This window comes from Diabrotica undecimpunctata, chromosome 6, assembly GCF_040954645.1.
Source record: "Diabrotica undecimpunctata isolate CICGRU chromosome 6, icDiaUnde3, whole genome shotgun sequence".
Taxonomy (NCBI): domain Eukaryota; kingdom Metazoa; phylum Arthropoda; class Insecta; order Coleoptera; family Chrysomelidae; genus Diabrotica; species Diabrotica undecimpunctata.
In genome coordinates this window covers 130,234,607-130,256,256 of record NC_092808.1, presented here as the reverse complement: position 1 = coordinate 130,256,256, position 21,650 = coordinate 130,234,607, and the positions used below count along the sequence as shown (strand labels likewise).

The 21,650-nt window shown below is 33.4% G+C and overlaps 1 protein-coding gene across 1 annotated transcript; it reads left to right on the top strand.

Annotated features, from left to right (window-relative positions):
* Positions 1-897: 897 nt before the first annotated feature.
* O-fut1 (O-fucosyltransferase 1) lies at positions 898-11,203 on the top strand. Its single transcript, XM_072533798.1, has 4 exons — positions 898-1,112; positions 1,168-1,431; positions 3,800-3,985; positions 9,025-11,203. The coding sequence occupies exons 1-4, from the start codon at positions 998-1,000 to the stop codon at positions 9,648-9,650; spliced, it is 1,191 nt and encodes a 396-aa protein (XP_072389899.1). The 5' UTR covers positions 898-997; the 3' UTR covers positions 9,651-11,203.
* The last annotated feature ends 10,447 nt before the right edge of the window (positions 11,204-21,650 follow it).

Below are 21,650 nucleotides of genomic sequence, written 5' to 3'. Positions count from 1 at the left end.
ATATAAATAAAAAGAGTATTTATTTGTTTATAGCCACGGTCGGGCAAAAAACGTAAAAAACACGTTTTTCGATCTTATTTTCTCTCGTTATAACCAAATTTGACTCGTTAGAGGGTTATAATTCAATAGAAATTTCACGGGATATCTAATGTACCTCGTTATAAGCGAAACCTCGTAATAACCATGTTCGTTATGGAAGGATTATACTGTATTATTTATTTTTCATTTATAATTTGATTAGACTTACAGCTCCTGGGACGAATCGTGGCCAATGACAAACGCTGTTCGTACACCCACCTAAACTTTAACCAGACAGTATTACTTTCCTGGACTTTATTTACAAAATTTCCTCTCTTTCCAGTCCCTCAAACTATAAATCCAGCTTAATGTTTAATCCCTCAACTATAGTTTCTTCATAAAATCCTATAACAGAAAGTGTTTGTTATTGTATCTGCATATAAAATATTAGGCAATCCTACTTTTTGAGAAACTTTAACTGTCTAGAAAAGATATTGTTGGGCATTTCCAATACAGATTTACTGCCGGAAAGTCAACTATAACCAAAAACACGCACATAGGTAAATTTTAGCTCTCTTCCATATCACTGTTTGGGAGCGAGGTATTTTTGTGTTATAGGTTTCCGACAATGAATCTTTTAAAATATCTCCAAGTTGAGCGAACTGGCTATACCAGGAATGGAACTACAAAATATAAATATACAATTTAATGATTATAAAATTATGATCTGTATCTAATGAATTAAGTTTGAAGTCAAACTTCCTCCTAATCACATTATCACATCAATTATAAAATTTTGGCTGATTGTAAACTGGTAAGAGGCTACTGGTGGAAAAAAGAAGAAGTAGAGGTAAACGTCTGAAGTGTACCGTAAATAGATCATAAAGACAAATTATACACGATATTTAAAAAAGAAGAATTACTGTAATCAAACCGGCTAATCTGTGTTTATATAAATAAATTTAAAATAAAAATAAATATGTTTGAATTACAGAATATTGGTTTAAAACTATTTATTTTTTTAGCATTATGTACACGCTTAGAAACAACAGAATTTGATCCTCTGGGTTATATTTTGTACTGCCCTTGCATGGGTAATTATTTTATAAAAAATATCCCATAATTTATATTTATCTAAACAAATTTTAGGACGTTTTGGAAATCAGGCTGATCACTTCCTAGGAGCCTTAAGTTTTGCTCATGGTCTAAATAGAACCTTGGTTCTTCCACCATGGGTTGAATACAGATATGGTGAATCCAAGTCTATCCAAGTGCCTTTTGATACATATTTTAAAGTGGATCCTTTGCAAAAATTTCATAAGGTTTTAACAATGGAGAATTTTATGAAAAATATTGCTCCGTATGAATGGCCAGAAAATGAAAGAACGTCATTTTGTTATATGGCTAGAGGAGGTTAGTTTAAAGAATAGTAGGATCATTTGGACTACCATTAATTTTTCAAATAAACTACAATTTATTGTGTTCTAGGAATACTACAAGTTATAGAGATTATTTTTTTTATTTTATTTGTTGTAACTATGTTATTGTTACATTAGTCTATATATTTTTTATCCTATTTGAATCACAATCACATTTGATTAATCCATATGTACTCACACATCTGCAACATGCATAACACATTAGGATCCTTCCATTTAATCCATTATAACACAACTACTGCATGCTTCTGCACATATAGTTTTTGACCTGCCTATGTACTAGATCTAACCCTGCAGTCTGTATGGAGTATTTCCTCTGCTCCATCCCTCTTGTGGGCAAATGTTTAATTGGAAAGGTACTGCTCAAACCTTAATTTTATTACTATTGCTGTTAAGTCTGGGTTTAAAAAGGAAGTTCAGAATTCTTCTTCTTAACATGCCATACACCAAAGTGCCTAGGCGACTATCTCATTACTAGAATTCTGTTCTTGGCGGCATGGCACAGCTCGCCTGTATTGTGTATTCCTGTCCATTCTTTAATATTTCTTAACCAGGATAATTGTTTGCGGCCGGCTCCTCTCCTACCTTCGATCTTCCCTTGTAGGATTAACTGTGGTAGTTCAGAATTACAGACCTATTAATAATAATAATATAATTTCTATTAGCATCATTCGTAAACTATTTGAAAATATTACAGATTTTTTAACACTAATTTTTTCAAGTGTTTAGGTATTTATGTCTGAAGTCTTAGAAATGGGTGCTACAATGACCAGTATATACATTTACTTTTCAAAGGCATTTAACCTTTACATCATAATATATTGTTAAACTTGAAGAATTAGGAGTGTATGGTCCTTTGCTCCAGTGGCTTCATAGCTTTTTTGTTGGTTCAGGCTATTCAAATCAAAAATTATACATTTTGTTATTGACATAAGTCAATTTGAAGGTTTGTTTCAGGTTTACTAGAACATTCACTTGGATAGTTTGTGATTTATTATATCTATGGTTAAATATCGAAACCTCGTAAGTCAAAAATTGGCTATTTTTAGAGTTAGGATGATTTGGGTTGAAAATATTGTTCCGAATGTTCTAGCAAAACCCCAGATTCATAAAAGATGTTTTTTGGCATGTTTTTTTTTAAGTAATAGTTAAATAAATACTCAGAAAGAAAAAATATGTACTAAACATCAAAGTTTTTTCGCTCCCCTAAAAAGTTGTTTCCATAATTTAACCATCGATAAATATTATATATAAAAATACAGTTAAAAATTTGGGAGTCAGACTTGATACCTACTTCATTAACTTTTGTCTTCCACATAGATGAAATTGTTAGCTAATCATTAAAATTATTAGAGTTTATTAAGAGAATCATCTCATTATGCCCTTATAATGCCTCTACAATATTAGAAAGTACAGTATAAATTTCTTCAATATATTTTGTTTAAAGCTAATCTGTCTTCTAAATTTTCTAGTGGTGAGATCTTTCTTAACTTACTTTCCTTGAAACTCGATGTACTTAATAACAGACTTGATTTCTCTAGTCTGCTATTAGCTGTTGGAATTTATGTTCCCACCAGTAATACTAGATGTGAAACTTTGTTCTAAGTAGCATTTCATGGATAATTTTCATGCCTGTCTGTCCCTTATATTGAGGCTGGCCAATTGTTCCATAAAATAATGATTAGAGTTTGTTGGTATTTCATACTCAAATTTTTTAAATAAAGTAAAGGAATATCTTGAAAGTCCTTTATAGAAAGGAAAATCTTGAAGATTAAGATGTATAAAACCATCATTAGACAGACAGTATGGTATGGATGTGAATGTGTGATGATGGAAAACTCAAAAAGAAAATTACAAGTTTTCTAAAAAAAAAGTTCTATATCTTTGAATCCCAACAATGGAGATCTAGATATAATTATCAACTTTACAACAAACTTTTTAAAGCAACACCTATCTTAGAATTCACTACACTCTAAAGAGTTTGATGGGCTGGTCATTTAATGAAGGAGGATGATAACAGATTACTGAGAAGAGCTCTAGATCGTAAAATGCAGGATAAAAGACAAAAAGATGGGAAAGAGCCAAGTGAATCAGCATTTGGTGGCGAGCAGCATGGGATCTATATTGGAGGCAGAAATTACAGGACACCAAGGCTCAATTTGGGTTGTAAGATAACTAAGAAGATTTGTGATAAATTTATAAATTTCAGATAATTTTAGATTTATTTTACCCAAATCTTTACATTTATTTTCTTTAAAACCATCTCACTTCAAAAACTCCTTTAATAGATATTGTTTAAGTTCTTGTTGAGTTAATGAAATTGGTTTAAATATATATTTTAGGATCTGGCGATAGCTGTAATGCTAAAGATGGAAATCCATTTGGACCATTTTGGGATACATATAATGTAGAATTTGTGAAGTCAGAATTTTATGGACCATTGCATTATGATGTACACCACCATGACATGATTGAGCAGTGGAAAGAAAAATATCCACCAAAACAATATCCTGTTTTAGCTTTTACAGGTAAAATATTACTAAAAGTTCTCTTTGCAATACAAAGTTTCTTCTTTAATTTTATGCTGAATGTATGAGCCTTAATAACTCTTATCAGTTTTATTTTATTGTTAGTAACTCAATTAGCTGTCACAAAGAATTTTCAATTTCTCAATTCATTTAGATTAGTATTCTAAATTCAATCTGTCCTACTATCTATAGTTATCATACCGAGATACCTACAGTTAGTATAACAGGTCCAGATGTATTTTGAATTTTTACAATAAAAGCTGAGTTAGAGTAGGATCTCCTTTGACTTACATTTTCTACTTCATCTAGGAACTTGCAATTCATCAATTCTTCACCACTTGGCATCACCAAGTGCCAAAAAAGACTGGATGACACTAGATATTATAAAGCTCATAGAAGAAAAACGAAAATACAAAAATACAAATAAAGAAAAATACAAGCAAATGAAGAAACTAGTAGAAACACAGATCAAGGAAGCTAAAGAACGCTGACTGGAAGAAAATTGCAAAGAAATAGAAGAATTTAATATGAAACATGACATACATAACCTACATAAGAAATTACGGTAATACACGGAATAGAATACCACAAGTTGTAAGAATTAGAATTAAGATCTCCAATTATCAAAAAAATAAAACAACAAACTTGGGAGAAATTCATCAAGGATTTATTTACAGATAATAGGGAAGAACTAAACATTATCAACTATTAAAAATATACTCTAATATCAGAGGTGAAACAGCCAATTAAAAAGTGGTAAAGTGCCAGGTCCTAATGAAATTCCGGTAGAAATATTAAAAATCCTGAATGACGAAAATATACCAGTGGCTAACTAAACTATTTAGTAAACTATACCAGGACGATCAAAATCTTTTTACCCTCAACCAAGAAAAACAATCCCAAATCTTGCGATGAATACGGATTAATTAGGTTCATGAGCCACACTTTAAAAATACTACTCAAAGTTATTCAACAGCGTATATATAAAAAAAGTGAAGAACAATTAGATAACACACAGTTTGGATTTAGAGGTGGAAAGGGAACAAGAGAGGCATTGTGCTCAATGACGATAATATTACAAAAATGCAGGGAATATAATAAAAACGTATTCATGTGTTACATAGATTTCCAAAAAGCATTTGGCAGAGTTCAACATGGTGTAACTAGATTTAATTAAGTATCAGATCTAAGTAACCCAATTCAGTTTAAAAATTTAAAATCCTTTTAATAATATTAATAATTGCTTATTTTTAAACGCGATTGTTTGTTTATGACATTGAAAATATCGGTGTAACTGGAACACGCGCTGACCTAGTGAAATTTGCAATGTAATCAAAAGCTTGGTTGATATTGTGTACAAATAGTAAAACATTATTATATACACAAACGCACGTGAGTTAAATAGCTGGAAAATAACGGGAGTAGATTATTATTCTTAATTATTAAGAATTTAAAAAACATTATTATATAAACAAACGCACGTGAGTTAAATAGCTGGAAAATAATGGGAGTAGATCATTAAGAGTGAACAGTCGAAGCTAGTGTTGTCATCCGTCAACTGGGTACTCTCTCTATTATTGTACTTAGAGAACCAATTAAGTAATTATGAGTATCCAGTGTTCTAGTTAATCAACCCCAGGCAGGGGGTAAACTACCCCTAGAGTTCTACTATATGGAACTCTTGATGGAAGCAATCCCATAAACATTATAAGAATATACAACATTATTATAATGGTAAACTCATACATGCATTGAAACACGTACACCTAGATATTAATTTAATCAAAAATCTATACTACAATAAAACAGTGGCCGTAAGGGTGGAAGATAATGAGACAAACCAAAGAGCAATTCAAAGACGAGTCAGACAGGGATGTGTGCTGTCGCCATAATTATTTAAAGTGTAGTCCCAACTAATATTATAGGAGGCACTATGGGAAAGAATTGAAAGTGTAAAGATTAGAGGGAGCATTATTAATAACATGAGATTTGCAGCGAAACCGCAATCATGGCAGAAAATATATACGATTTACAAATTCTTGTAGAAATCATTAAGAGAGAAAGCAAAAAGATAGGACGAACAATGAATATAAATAAAACCAAATACATGTTGATTTTTAAAACCCTGTTTAACAACATACATCTGACATTGAAGGGTAAACCGTTAGAGAGGGTCGAAAAGTATAAATACCTTGGAGCAATTATAAACTCACAGTTAGAGCAAAATGAGGAGATAAAGGTTAGAATTGAAATAGCTCGAAAAGAATGTATAAAATGTTAATGTTTACAAATAAGAAATTAAGTATGGTTATCAGATTGAGGTTAGTCGAATGTTACATATGATTGCAACTGCTATATGGGGTAGAAGCTTGGGCTCTGAAAGCCCAATCCGTAAAAAAATGGAGGCATTCGAAATGTGGCTGTATAGGCGTATATTTAAAATTCCTTGGACTGCAAAAGTCTCAAACAAAGAGGTGTTAAGACGAATTATACATGGCAGAAAGCTTATGAACACACTTAAAATAAGAAAAACATCGTTTCTGGGCCACATACTTCGAAACGATAAATACTCTCTTCTACACGTCATCATGCAAGGAAGAGTAGAGGGAAGAAACAAGAAATCTTGGCTGAGTAATATCAGAGATTGGACTAACCTCAGTGTTGAATAAATATTTCACGTTGCAAACGATAGGGAAGCGTTTAAAGAAGTGATCGCCAACCTTCGTTAGAAGAGGTCCCAATAAGAAGAAGACTGATCGCTGCAATACATTATCGTTCCCCATTGGTACAGAGAAAACTGAGGCAGAGCAGTCCCTGTATCTTTTTCTAATGGGCCAGGTTTATCGACCACGTAACCTTCCCATTGGTCATTTAACTCCCCGCGCGAGTGATCACGGATTAAACAATTATTTATTAAGTATAAATTTCATTAGACGTTATTCTATCACTGGTTTTTACAACTTTTACTACGTTATCTTTCATTTCTCTATCAGCACTTTTTTACCACTTACTTACTTAATCAGTATACCCATTTGTACCTTTCGGTGTTGGGCCTTTTAAAATACAATTCATTAAATAACAATATTTGACAGTCTTCTGAGGTGTCCTAGCTCTTAACGAACTTTCTCCATTCCTTCCTATTGGATGCCATCTGTGTTGCTTCCTGCCAAGTCTTACCCTTACTCTGCGCTATCTGCGAGATGTCACTGTTCCATTCTTTAATGGGCCTTCCTCTTCTGTTCTTCCCTATTGGTTTGGCGTCCCACACTCTTTTTACTTGTCTATTATTGTCCATCCGGGTTAGATGTCCGAACCATGCCAATTTTTTCTCCTTGATTGACTCGAGTATCGGTTTGATTTTGAGTCTTTCTCTTATTTCTTCATTTCTGATTCTATCAGTTCTTTTTACTCCTATCGTTCTTCTGAGATATTTCATCTCTGCTGCCTGAATTCTGCTCTGATGTCTTTTGTTTAATATCCAATTTTCTGCTCCATATGTCACTGTAGGGCTATACAGTGATGAGTGCCTTAAGAACCGGCAAAATAACGCAAAAGATAGAAAACATAATACGTTGTGAAATAAAAAGAGATGAAAGTAGTAGAGGTGGGAAATTATCGATAGAAACATCTAATTTACATTACATTACATTAGGACTATCGATAGTTTCCCACCTTTAGACGTTAGCTTATGAGCTAATTGACTTCAGTCATAATATTACAAGTATGACGTCGAACATTAACATTTTTTAAATTTCGTATAAAGTAAAAACTGATTGAAGGCAATAAAGCAAATGTAAGTAAACAGTTTAATTAGTAGTAATTTGATAAATACAGAATAACAAGCTATGATAATTCTGTATTGAGAAGAGTGTATGCGACGTCTCAAATCACAGTTTATTATTGATCAATACTTTAATTTTAGATAAAAACATACTCGTACTTGAACTGTTTTTACTTACATTACGTGATACGTATTACTATGACTGAAGTCAACCAGCTCATAAGCTAACGTCTAAAGGTGGGAAACTTTCGATAGTTCTAATGTAATGTAAAGTAAATTATAGGTTTATATCGATAATTTCTCACCTCTACTACTTGCATCTCTTTTTATTTCACAACGTATTATGTTTTCTATCTTTTGCGTTATTTTGCCGGTTCTTAAGGCACTCATCCCTGTATATTGTTTTGTATATTGTCATCTTGGTCTTTGTTGATATTTCTTTGTTATTCAGGAATCCTCTATTTAGTGCTTGGAATAGTTTTCCTGTGTTTTCCATTCTGTTGTTAAGATCGTCCTCGATGTCTCCTTTGTTGTTGATTACTGTTCCTAAGTATTTGTATGAATTTGTCTGTATTATTTTTTGTTGGTCTATCATTACTTCTATTTGATCTTCCGTCCCTTGTTTCCTTGATATTTTCATTATCTGAGTCTTCTCTTTGTTTACCTTTAAGTTGTATTTGCTTGCTTCTAGGTTCCATTTCTCCAAGTTGTATTTCAGTTTTTCTGCAGTTTCCGCAATTAATTCTATGTCGTCTGCAAATATACACATCTCAGCATTTATCATTTGCTTTTACTAACTTCAGTCCTAATATTATTTTTCCCTGCATACCAGAATGTCTATCCTTGGCCTAGTTCTTTTGCCTTTCGTTTGCCCTGTCATTTGTCACCGTCTCCTTAATGCAAACAATTTCTGCTCTGCTTGAAACATTTTTTGGTCATTTAGTGCCGAATACCTTGTCTATCAGCGTCATTTCCTGTACGATTTAGCCAATACACTACCAATGCAACCAAAGTACAATATTACCCCGCTCCTGCTTATATTCCCTTCGTACTTTAAGACCTCATAAACTCCCTCCCTTCATACCTATAAAACATTGTTAATTTTTTTTTGTTAGTTATGTTTTCTTTAAAAAAATTGGTTTACTAGTTTATATCTTTCAACACTGACTTGTTATCGGAAAGGATGAAAACTGTCTTTTCGATATATTATAGAAAGTCACTAATTAAATAAAATATTAATTGCTATTCTGTTCTACAGGTGCTCCGGCAAGTTTTCCCGTGCAACAGGAAAATCTTCCACTACAGAAATATTTAGAATGGTCGGATAATATCGAGAAAAAAGCCGAAAACTTCATTAAAAAGGTTCTTCCAAAGGGAGCTTTTATAGGTATTCACTTACGTAATGGAATTGACTGGGTAAGAGCATGTCAACACATTCCCGAAAGTCCTGGTCTTTTTGCAGCTCCTCAGTGTCTAGGTTATAGAAATGAAAAAGGTCCGGCAACTTCTGACATGTGTTTACCAAGTCAAGAAATGATAATTAGGCAGGTAAAAAGGGTTGTAAAAAACATTAATAATTCTGTCAATAATAATAATGATCGTACAATTAAGTCACTTTTCGTAGCAGCTGATAGTAATCACATGATTGATGAACTTAAATCTGGATTGCATCGAATGAAAGTCAGAGTTTTCAAATATCCCGAATCGGATCCCCATGTCGATTTGGCTATTTTGGGAAAGTCAAATCATTTTATCGGAAACTGTATATCATCGTTTAGTGCTTTTGTCAAACGAGAAAGAGATGTTAAGGGGTTTACGTCGTCATTTTGGGCGTTTCCCACACAAAAAAATAGTAAAACGAGTGCTACTCACGAAGAGTTATGATAGCTTTGTACATGTTTAGTACAACTTCTACATGAAGTGTATGTTAACAAAAAAGTGGTAATTTTGTAACTAAACAATTTTTATTTCATTCAAACATATTTTAAATATCAGCGATTGAATAAAATTGCACAAGTATTCTCTAGTCTTTTCCCAGGGTTGAAATGTGGAGACTTTGTGATTTGGTCTGAATCCACTTCAGCCTATTGGTACAATTTATGACAAATCAATCTTACAAATAACTTTCGCTTTAATGATTAGTTTTCGCAAATTTTTTTTATTGGGATTAACGTGTCTCAACTATTTGGAGTCATTAAAAGAAGGAAGGAAGGTCCACGATTCAACACCATAAAAAAGGACAGAGAAGACGTAGCATCGCAGCATTCTTACTTTTGTATCAAGAGAGAGGTTGTGTTTCTTTAAGAAGGCCCCCATCCGATTGAAGGTGGATCTAGCTTTTCCGATGCGTGCTCTAATCTCCTGGTTGTTGGTCCATTCTTCATTTATTATGGTGCCGAGGTAGTTGTAGTGCGTCACCCTTTCTACAGGGGTTGGCTGACTTAGAGTTATCCTTTAGCAAGAAAAGTTATCCTTTTATCAAAAGCTTTATCTTTTTAACGTTTACATTGAGTCCATATTGTTGACTGTAATATGTGATTTTGTTCATAAGAACTTGTAGGTCTTCTAAGTTGTCCGCAAATACTATGGTGTCATCTGCATATTTGATGTTGTTTAGCCGGTAACCATTTAGTAGAATACCTTTTTCAGTTTCGTGCAAAGCTTCGATAAATATTCTTTCAGAGTACAGATTGAAGATTAGAGGAGACAAAATACAGCCTTGCCTCACTCCATGCATGATTTTCACATAGTCAGTGTTCACCTTTAACTCTGAGATTTTCTGTCTGATTCCAGTAAAGATTTCTAATTATTTTCAGATCTTGGTTGTTAATTACTGTTTCTTTTAGTATTTGCATCATCTTGGCGTGCTGTACTCGATCAAACGCTTTCTCGTAATCAATTAGACATGCGTATACGTCGCAGTTGACGTCTCTGCATCTCAGGAATAAGACTTGTACTGAGAACAAAGCCTCTCTAGTAACTACAGCATTTGTGAACCCGAACTGGTTGGGGGAAATTTGACTTTCACACAGCTTGTAGATTCTCTTATGAATTATCTTTAGAAACAATTTTAGGAGATGAGGCTTATAGTACGATAATCTTCGCATTTTTTAGCTCCTGGTTTTTTTGGAAGTGCAAGAAACTCAGATTTCAGCCATTCTATTGGTATTTCTCCAGAGTTGTATATGTTGTTGAATATCTTTGCGATTATTGCTATTGATTCGTTGTCCATCCTTTAACTGTGTTATTGCGGAGTAAACTTCCTGCTGTAATATTCTTGGTCCATCATTTACCTCTTCTTCTAGCTCAAAGGTGTTATCTCTTTGGTCTTCAAATAGTTTTTCTAGATATTCTTTTCACGTTCTTATTTTACTCTGTTTGTCCAAGATGATATTTCTGTCAGAATCAGTTATATTTTCTTTCTGCCTTCGTCTTAGTCCCCCTGTCAGTTCTTTAACTTTCCTATGTATATAAATATATATATATATATATATATATATATATATATATATATATATATATATATATATATATATATATATATATATATATATATATATATTTCTATAATATAAATATAAATAAGATAAATAGGATTAATACAGTTAGTACATGGGTAACAATAAAGCAACCATATAGATCGCTGAATGCCAATTGTGTAACAACAAAACCTCAGTCATGTAACTACGAAAAGAAACTTGAGATGCCAATTTTATTGTTAGGGCTTCAACTAGTTTCGCAGGTGTAGGTGGTCTTAATGGAAATTGTATAATGAGCAATTTGGCAGGGACAAATAAAAGATAATACTAAATAGTCATATTTATTAAATCAGGTGTCTAAATGCAAAACTCGCCAAGTAACATGTTTTACAATTTTGAGATTTATCATTCTACGATTTCCGAAGTGGAAATTGAAACGTCAATAAACTTACTTTAACTTTCAATTGTGGCTTATTCCCATTAAAATAGTAATTACTTTAAAATGCCACAAGAAAATAGCTTCAGAGTTCAGAATAATATATACAACGAATTTTTCATCCATTCAACAAACTGAACATGAAATCCCACAAAAAGCAATTTTGCAACAGTAATTTGATGATCAACTTGATCAATGGCCTTACTGAAATCGGTATATGTAGCATCCACCTGTTTTCAACCCTCGATTTACTTCGTATACTCGGATTAATAGCAAATTTAATTAGCTGTATTTTTTGCAGAAAACCGTGGTGAAACTCTGAGATACGGCCACTGCACAACCAAAATAACTCTTTAGTTATCAAATTATCGAACAATTTAGGTATAGCAGACTGGATGCATATACTTCGATAATTTTTAACGTTTTCTTTTTGGCCACATTTGAATATTGGTACAGCAAAACTCCTTCCAAACATCAGGAAATAAAGATGACAGGTCCAGAGGTAATCTTATTTCGAAGACAACTTATGCAATCAAAAATATCAAAACTGTGACTGGAACGTTTATCATTAACATATTTCCAAAATGATTTAGGATTGTTTTTCAACTCAGCATCTATACCTGTAACATATCAATTACTATAATTGGTATCGGTACGATATTTCATGTACAATAAGTGATTATGCCTTTTCTCACAAGTCACAATTCTAAGTTCATGGAAAAACCATTTAAAAAAAATTGATATTCTGTATCTCTTCAAAGGTACATAGTAGAAAATCTCTAGTAAAAGAATTTCATAGAACTTATAAGTTGAAACATTAATACCATTGTCAGCCAAGCAATCATGACAATTAATAGAGACCAAAAAGTTATAGATTTCAATAATAGAAATCCCTGAGATTGAAAATTGTTGTTAATGAATATGAGAACTCCATCTCCAGTTAATCTATGACTCGTTCTACTGCTTCTATCACTCCTACAAATGTTAAAACATTTACATACACTCTAATTTACTATCCATTATGCTGTTGTTTAAGTTACTTTTTCGACTAAAATAATTATATCATAAGAACAGCATGAAATACTTTTTAGGAGATCAAAAAGGTTGGTACAGTTCCCGTCATATAAAACTGGTACACTTTTTTTCCCAATGTAAACTGTGTCTGTGTTCAGACTTGGTTCGTGAATCAATTCGTTGTTGCCATCACAGATAACGGAATTGCACTAAATTTGAATAAAAAAAGAACGTTCAAAAATGTTTAAAGTTTTTATATACGAATTATTATTATTATTAGCAACAAAAAAACGGTATCTAATAAATTTATTAACCAGAGGGAGGGTTGCGTTAATGCCCAAAATGTTTAAAGGATCTTTAAACGTAGGGTATTGGCACAGAGAACATTGGAATGCATCTACTGTAATGTTATAATGTATCTGTCGCACAGCCCTCCTTTTAGCTGATTTGATACAATATTTCGTTGAACTGGCAACGTTGCCCTAGAAATTTGAATGACATATGTGACAAGATCAACTTACACAACTTGAAAAACACGATTTTTGGTTGTAAGAGTTGTACCAGTTTTTTATGACGCGAACGGTACGTAGACCACCTACATTTTGTTAGTATACAGTTATTGGGGTAGAGACTCGTTCGTTTTTGTTTAGTTACAAGTACGGTGGGTACACCGCTGAGGTAACGAATAATCAAGTTAACCTCCCAGCAGATGTTCTTTCCATTAATTCCTTTTTAACAGCCTTGTACGTATCTTGTTCCATTTTTGTCTGGTCCTTGGACATTTTGAATGTGGTTCTCGAAGTTTACCTCCAGATTTAAGAGATAATTTAACTGTAGCATCATTATATATGACTTTGACTGGCCTATTTCGACCTGGGGGTTTGTCTACTCGTATGACTCAACTTATAGTAGCTTCATTGTGCTGCAAATCAAGTCTATTAAAAACCAACTAAACTATAGACCAACTAGACCCAAGTAAAGAGGTTTAATGCAGAACTGAAGCAGCTCGCACGTTTCTAAAAATGAAATAATTCTTCTCTAACCACAGCTTAAACCTAAAAGTACGTCAAAGAATGATCTAACGCTATATTTGTGTTGTTATGTGGCACCGAAATCTGGACTCTGAAGACTGGTTGAATCGCCTGGGTATTTGATATGTGTTTGCATAGAAGAATGCTGCGAATACCCTGGACAGCAATGCAGACCAACGAAGCTGTGTTAGATAGAGCAAACGTCGTTCATGAGTTAATGAAAACTAATAAAATAAGAAAAATTTTATACCGCAGGTTTGTTCTTAGAGAAGACCAGAACAGAATCCTTCAGGTTCTGAAGACCGTGAATAACTCGCCAATTTAATTGCCAAATTAGGGGCACCTAATGTTGGCAATTATGGCACCGAAAGAAGAAACGAATTATATACCATCACTTATGTACACAGATTTCCCTTAGTACTTATAGCAGTCGTAGTATTGTAAATACTTTTCTCTTCAGTGTGCCAGATATTTATTTTAGCAAACAATAGGAAAGGGCCCAACATCCATTCCACTCTAATACCGAATGGAGTCAAAAACTAAGCTTACGTCTAGGCCAAAAGTTAAAGCGAAGAGCTATATCTAAACATTTAGTTGCTAAACACTAATTTTGTAAAGAATATATAGTAAATAATGAGTTTATGAACAATAAAACTAAATATCGGAAGATATACGTTATTATGGTTACTTTTTTTTAGCGATTATATCTAATATTTATGATTTTTTTGTTAACATACACTTCGAATGCAAATTTAAAAATATATAGGAACAAAATATATGGCACTTATTTCATAGTGGCAACTATTATAGACTGACATATATTCAAACAAACACTGAGCAAAAAATAAAATTGTATAAATATTTTTTTTTATAAGATTTGACACAGTTTATTAATTCGAATATTATTTAGTATCGAATAGAGAAATGTTGTTATTTTAGACTTATTCCTGAATAGAAGAGATTTTGTATTCCTTCGTGCGGTTATCTTTAACACTAGAAAGTCGGGCTTAGCATACCTACCTAGAAAGCCCGAAGGGATCATTTTGGCCTCAAGTTAATCAATCAATAAAAACCAAGTTTAGAATTAACTATTTATTTGGGAATAAACAAAAAATAAAAATAAACAGTTTTAAGAAATTATATAAACTCTGGACGATAGAATTTGATTTAATTTTTTAGTTTCATTTTAAACATTTGGAACACCATACAGTTTGCAGTTTTTGGCATTTGCCACACATTGCTTTGTTACAGCCGTGGCACTCATTGGAAGTATGATTTCCTTTACAAAACATTTTTAACTGACATTTTTTTCTTTTTTGGCTAGTAACAGTGCTGGTGGTTGGTAAATCCGGTGGTGCTGGGTATAGTACCAGATTTCGGGAGGCAAGGTATGGAGCCCGTAATTCTTCACACAGCTGAAGAATAAACTTACGACGACTGATTTTACTTCCAGTAACTTCTTTATAAATAATCCATGCATTTATTGCTCCTAAGTCAAGAATGTTATAAAACACGTGCATTGGCCATCGTCTTGAAGCAACTTTTGTAGTATAAAGACGCGCCATTTGGTCCACTACATCAACCCCGTATTTTGTTTTATTATAAAAACTTACGGTTTAAGGAAGTTTTTTTCCATCGACAGCAACATCCACTGATTGATGTAATGAGCTCAACAAAGGCACATTTTTGTGACTCTTTCCTTGGGATGCAGTAAGTGTTATCTTTTCGTCGCTCTGGAATATATGGGTAACATATAATTCTCCATTTTTACGCTTAGAGGAACTTCCTTTCTGTTGCGATTCAAAGTACCCACAAGACTTGTTGATTTTTTTGCAATGCCTTGGCCAATTTTAACGATGTAAAGTAGTTATCTGTCGTAACATGTTTGCCCTTTCCCAGTTGATTTTCCATTAACCGCACATGTTCAACAACACTTGTATCTTTCTTGCGTAGATAATCAGTGCCAGTATAAGGGTAACCATTTACAATATATTTTGATTCCACGCATGTCAAAAGCCAAAATTTTATGCCAAACTTATCCGGCTTATTTGATATGTACTATGTGAACGGGCACCTGGCTTTAGAAGGCAGTAGTTGTTCGTCCACAGTAAGGTTTATTCCCGGTTTGTAACATGCACCACTATTTTCTATAAATCCATTCCAAACCGCAGAGGCTAGAGCAAATTTGTCGGTTTTCAATCGTTCAGATCTCGTTTGCTTTATGTCAAATCTGAGATATTTTATAATATCCTTGAACCTGTCTCGTGGCATAGTTTGCCTAAAAAACTGAGGACCCCATACTGTTGACCACAAGCTGTTGGTTGGGAAATTTTTGGCGCCGTAGACTCCTGTTGCGTACATAATAGCAAGGGCAGCCTCCAGTTCTTCCAAAGTTATAGTCCATGTATCATTTTTCAAACATCGATGTGCTTCTGCAATAGTGCATTCTTTTATATGACGCAACATGCTGTCGTTGATTATTAGATGCCAAGCACTTACCACACAATTGTTCCTCACGTTCCTTTTTGCATACGACGTAGGACCTGATTCCTCTCGATAAATGTTGTGCTGAGCGCGGCGTCCTGTAATGAGCAAACAGTCAATGAATATGAAGATACTAAAAATCATAATTTTACCAGGTACTGATCCAGAATCAATATCTTTCCACGTTGTTCCGTCTTTCGATTGTTCGGTGTCTCCGATTGAAATAGTTTTTCCTTATTGACCTCTTTTTCTCTTGTGACTTGGCTTAGATGCACTTGGATTCACGATAAAATTAGCTGACTCGTGCTGTTGAGTTGTAGAAGCAGTGTTTACATAAATTGGTGAGTCTTGTACAATAAAACTTTCTAACTGCTCTGAAGCATCAGAGTCACTTGAATCATTATTTTGTGGAGGTACGTATTGTTCATCGTCTGACTCATTATTTTCTGCAAATTCAGATTCACCTCCCGAAACATCTTGTATTTTTCGTATTTCTTCAAGAAGTTCAAGCTCTGATAGTCCACGACGAGACATCTTTACAGTCGTCTTGAATTTTCACACAGTGTTGTTAACTCCGCAACTGAATATTTCCGTAGAGGGCGCTTCAAAAATCCGTAGATATCCGTAGAACAGAAACATAGCAATTTGTGCGTCTTTATCTGACTCCTCTTCCTCTTGGTACAGTGTTGCCAGATGGATATTTTCAACAACAGGAGAAAAGGGCAATACAAAACAGGAGATTTCCTTTCAAAAACAGTAGATTTATTTTTATTTTATATATTATATAATACATACATAAAATTTAACGTATATCTAATTCAACGTATACAGCGAGGATGTTTACAGTGATTATTGGCATGGCAATCACTGTTCAAAAGTTAAAGACCGTAAATAATTAATTTGAAGTTATTATTCCAATCCATAATTCAAATTTTATGGGACCAAAGACTCACACTCACATCAGAATTTAGGACATAATATTTACCATATTTACATTAAAATTTTAAGAGTGGGTGAATGATTTATTGTTACCAATACGTGCCGATACGGAATGATGTTAATTGTTATGGTTTAGGTATCAAATTACAATTACGAATTTCCGGGATTTCCCATTCTTTGCATGTAATTTTTAAACAATACAGGGAATTATCAAATAAATTTTAATACAAACGTATTAAAAATACTAACAATTTTTTTTTGATGATAACAAATTTAAACTGTATATTTCCGAATAGCTCGTATTTATAATGTTAGGGCGGGGAGTCCCCAAGGTAAATCTTAGCATTCCATCTGAGATCACTGTTATTCCCCTAAGCGCCGGTAATTCATCTGTTACGAAAATTGAAATTCAGAGGACTAGATGTCAATTAATTATTTGAAAAATATTTCTATTTCTATAAAAAGCTAAGTCTATAAAAAGCTAAGGGTAAAAATCCCAATTTTATTCTTGATTGCTGCAGCTGAAAAATCCGTAGAAATGTGATCGATATCCGAAAATCCTAAATAATTTCGAAAATCCGTAGATCTACAGATAAATCCGTAGAGTTAACAACACTGTTTTCACAATTGAACGAATGTTTCAATATTCTAGAAACGAGAGTCAGCAGAACCTAATAAACAGCTCAATAAACAAAATACTTTCAAGGAACAAACAGTATGTAACAAAATACCTTCTAGGAATAAACGTACACAAACATAATTTTATCTATCCGACAGAAAGTTAAAAGAAATCGTCAAATTTCCGAGAAAACGATAATAATTAATACAGGGCCAGTTTGGCCCCTTCAGACTTCTATGGTAGGTTTGTTAGAAAATCCATTTAATAAATTTAGTAAACAATATTTTTTTGCGTTAAATAAGACTTTGTATCAAAATATTAAAAGTCATAAAATATGAAATTATTATTGTGTCAAATAAAAGAACTACAATAACTTCAAATCGCAACAGGGGCCAAATTGGCCCCTCCGACTTTCTAGTGTTAAGCTGTTAATGTTAACTACTTATAAAAAATGTTATAGACATGTCAACATGTTAATGTTATAGAATGTTTCCACTTAAATATGACATATGCAACAAATGAATAGACAACCGAAAGATCTTGCAACTCCGTACAAATTAGTCTACTAATGCTCACAGCTTTTGCAATGTAAGGTTTTTCCGACGTAGTTTAGGGAGTTTACTATTAATTGCGCCACTAACATAGGTTACGTTTATTTCTTCTAATCGAATTAAAATAAGTATCATAAATAAAATATTCATCATCATTAGCCGATTTAAGTTAACTGCTGAACATAGGCCTCCCGAAATAATTCCATTGATATCGTCTGACCAACTTGTTGGAGGACGTCCTCTATTACAATAAGCATCGTGTCTAGGTCTCCATTCCAAACATTTTCTTTGTCTATCTTCCATCTCTGACTCTGCAAGATGCCCTGCACAGTTCCATTTCAGCATAATTGCGTCCATAACACCAGTTTTCCCCCTAACTTTGATTTTAAACTCAATCTCTAAGCGATATATTCAACATTGACTTCTCCATTGCTTTCTGTGCCACTTGTATCTTATTGATTTTTTTTCTGGCAAGAGTCAATGTTTCTGCTTCATACGTTAGATCTGGGAGTACACATTGATCAAAGAGCTTTCTTTTCAAGCACATGTGAATATCTGATCTAAAGACTTCCCTCAGTTTTCTGTAAGCTGCCCATGTTAGTTCTATTCTCCTGTTTAACATTAGTTGAAATATTTTTGGCCAGTACAAGGCTGTTCATATATTGTGTTTAGAAAAAGTTAATTTATGGCCATTTCGTGTACAAAAGCTCTGAAGGTCTTGAAGAAGTTGAGATGATATAACCGGTCTGCAATAAGGGCTATGTCATCTGCAAACCTCAAATTGTTCAGAAACTCCCTATTTATGTTGACTCAATATGTTCCCAATCATTGTTTCTTATTATTTTGCTATTTAGAGACGAAAAACCCAATTCCAATAAGAAATAAAAAGAATTTTTGACTGGAAAATAATAATTATTATTTATTGAAAATGTATTTCAACTGATCGATCCTTTAAATAGTTTAATAATGGCTTAAGAAATGGTACCCCTATCAACTTCATAATATCAACCTCATAGATTTGTAAACGATCATAAAATAATGGCTCTTGTCTTCAATATGTCTGAAAAAAAAACATTTTAGGCTTAGTCGTCAGATAAGATGGTCACTAAATCGTTTTGTCGTCGATATTTTGGGTTAATGAACGAGAACAGTCGTAAAAATTACTTTTTTTATAATATAATGAATGTCGTTATAATAATCCCAAATTTTTAAGTTTATATCTAAATTAGCAATCAGAATACAATGGTATCCTATAGTTTAATGACTTTAGAGTACATTACTGCTCATATTTGACATGATAAGGTCTTCTCCATCGATAGTCATTGACATGATAAGTCTCTTAAATCGTTTTGTAGGTCTGTTGGCCAATTTCTTTTGAGTCTTCTGGAATGGGGCTGTAGTAGTGGGTGAACTAGCAAATTTGTGTGGGTTTCTAATTTATTACGGTGTTTTGTGCTTTGCCTTTGAATGACGTCTTTAACATAATATATTTTTAGGTATTCGTGTGGTGTTTGATTGGAGACATACATGGTGCATCTGTTATCATGCGGAGTATTTTGGATTGATTTAGTTGTATAATAGAGATGTTCGACTTGGTTGTGCATCTTCATAGTTCCGCTCCATAAGTCCAGATGGGCTTTATGATTGTTTTATAAATAAGAAGTTTGTTTTCTAATGATATACTATCTATCTATCTACCTAATAGCCAGTAAATATCTTACTTTTAAATAAATTTCTTTGCGTTTTTTGAGTATGTGTTCTTTCCAGGTTAATCCGCTCTCTGGGTGAATTCGTACACATTTTGTGTTTGTGGATTGTGGTATTTGTATGTTGTTTAGGCACACTGGTTCGTTACTGATGATGATGATGAGGCACACTGGTAGGCACGGGTGCTTTGTCAGGGTAAAGGTAACTTGCACATATTCCGTTACATTAATTTTGATTTTCCATGTTTGCAGTCATATTTGGCCCACGGTTTCTAAATATAGTTGTCATATCGGTTAAGGCTAGTGAGGTAATCCGTATGATCAGCTTTTTGTTGTAGAAATAACAACATGCTGCAGTAAATTTAAATGTACACTAAATTCAAATGTGATTTAATAATATTGTCCCATTTCCGATTGAAATAGAGAATACGAAGAATGGGCAAAGAAAGAGAGGTGATGTATACCATTAAAAGGAGAAAGTTGGAATATCTCGGACATATAATGAGAAACAGCACTAAATACAGATTACTGAAGGTAATCCTACAGGGTAAAGTATTCGGAAAGCGAGGAATTGGGAGAAGGAGAATATCATGGTTGAAGAACCTGAGGAAATGGTTCTCCACAACAACAGCGAATCTATTTAAAGCATCAGTCAATAAAATAATTATAGCCAGAATGATTGCCAATATTCGGAACGAATAGGCACTGAAAGAAGAAGAAGAATTTCCGATTATTAATAATTTTATACCTCCTTAGTAGGTCTGAGTAAATGGATAGTGTTTGTTTTAATGTATCCAGACAATGTTAAGCTGTGTTGTTTTTTGGATCATATTGTGAGTGCTTTTCAATGCTCACAATTATTTCTTCAGCTCTTCTGATTACTTTTCTACTTGTTATTGATGTGATTTGACCAAGATCCCTACGCTATAATTAAATCTTCCTTAGCCTCCGTTTTTCCCAGGATGCAATTCTGCTATCTGCCTTTTCGATATAAGTACTCCGTCATGTTCTGATCTTAATCCCCATAGCATTAGCAATTGCTTTGCTGCACAATAAATCAGCATATGTCAATATTCCAATGTATGGGCTGCTACGACATAATTGGTTAGGACTTCAGCGTTGACAATTTGTAACACCGCGTATCTTGTACGGTACGTGTCATTTCGCTTACAAGGCTATCGTACAACTCATTTTTGCCTTGCTGTGTATTATCAAGTTGAATTTCTTGTATGTCAAGCTCAGGAATCTCATCATGTATTTAAATTGGGGTCTTATTCTACAACTGCCTTTTGGTTGTAATCTCCCATTCGACTGCGCTTCTGATGGTGTCGGCTTAGTCTCTGGGATATCGTTTCTTATAATTACCTAGTATGGATCTGCTATTCGCTGTTCAGATACTTTAGATTATTAGTTATTATTTATCATTTTCATGAGTGTGCACTTTATATCTAATGCCAGGTGTCAGTTTTTATTCCACGACAGGTTTCCCTGTCAACTTCTGGTTATCGGTGCTACGAATACCTAGAAGACATCCCCTATTCGCACGGGGTCATGCCTAGTAGAAGAAATGATAAAAATTCCCACAGGTAGCTTATTTATTATCGTTTTAGAAATTCATAATATGA

Bases quoted from the DNA above. Each gene is read 5' to 3' on its own strand.
- O-fut1 (XM_072533798.1), top strand. From the start codon at position 998: ATGTTTGAATTACAGAATATTGGTTTAAAACTATTTATTTTTTTAGCA. The intron at 1,432-3,799 runs GTTAGTTTAAAG...TATATATTTTAG, and splicing joins TTGTTATATGGCTAGAGGAG to GATCTGGCGATAGCTGTAAT. The intron at 3,986-9,024 runs GTAAAATATTAC...TCTGTTCTACAG, and splicing joins TCCTGTTTTAGCTTTTACAG to GTGCTCCGGCAAGTTTTCCC.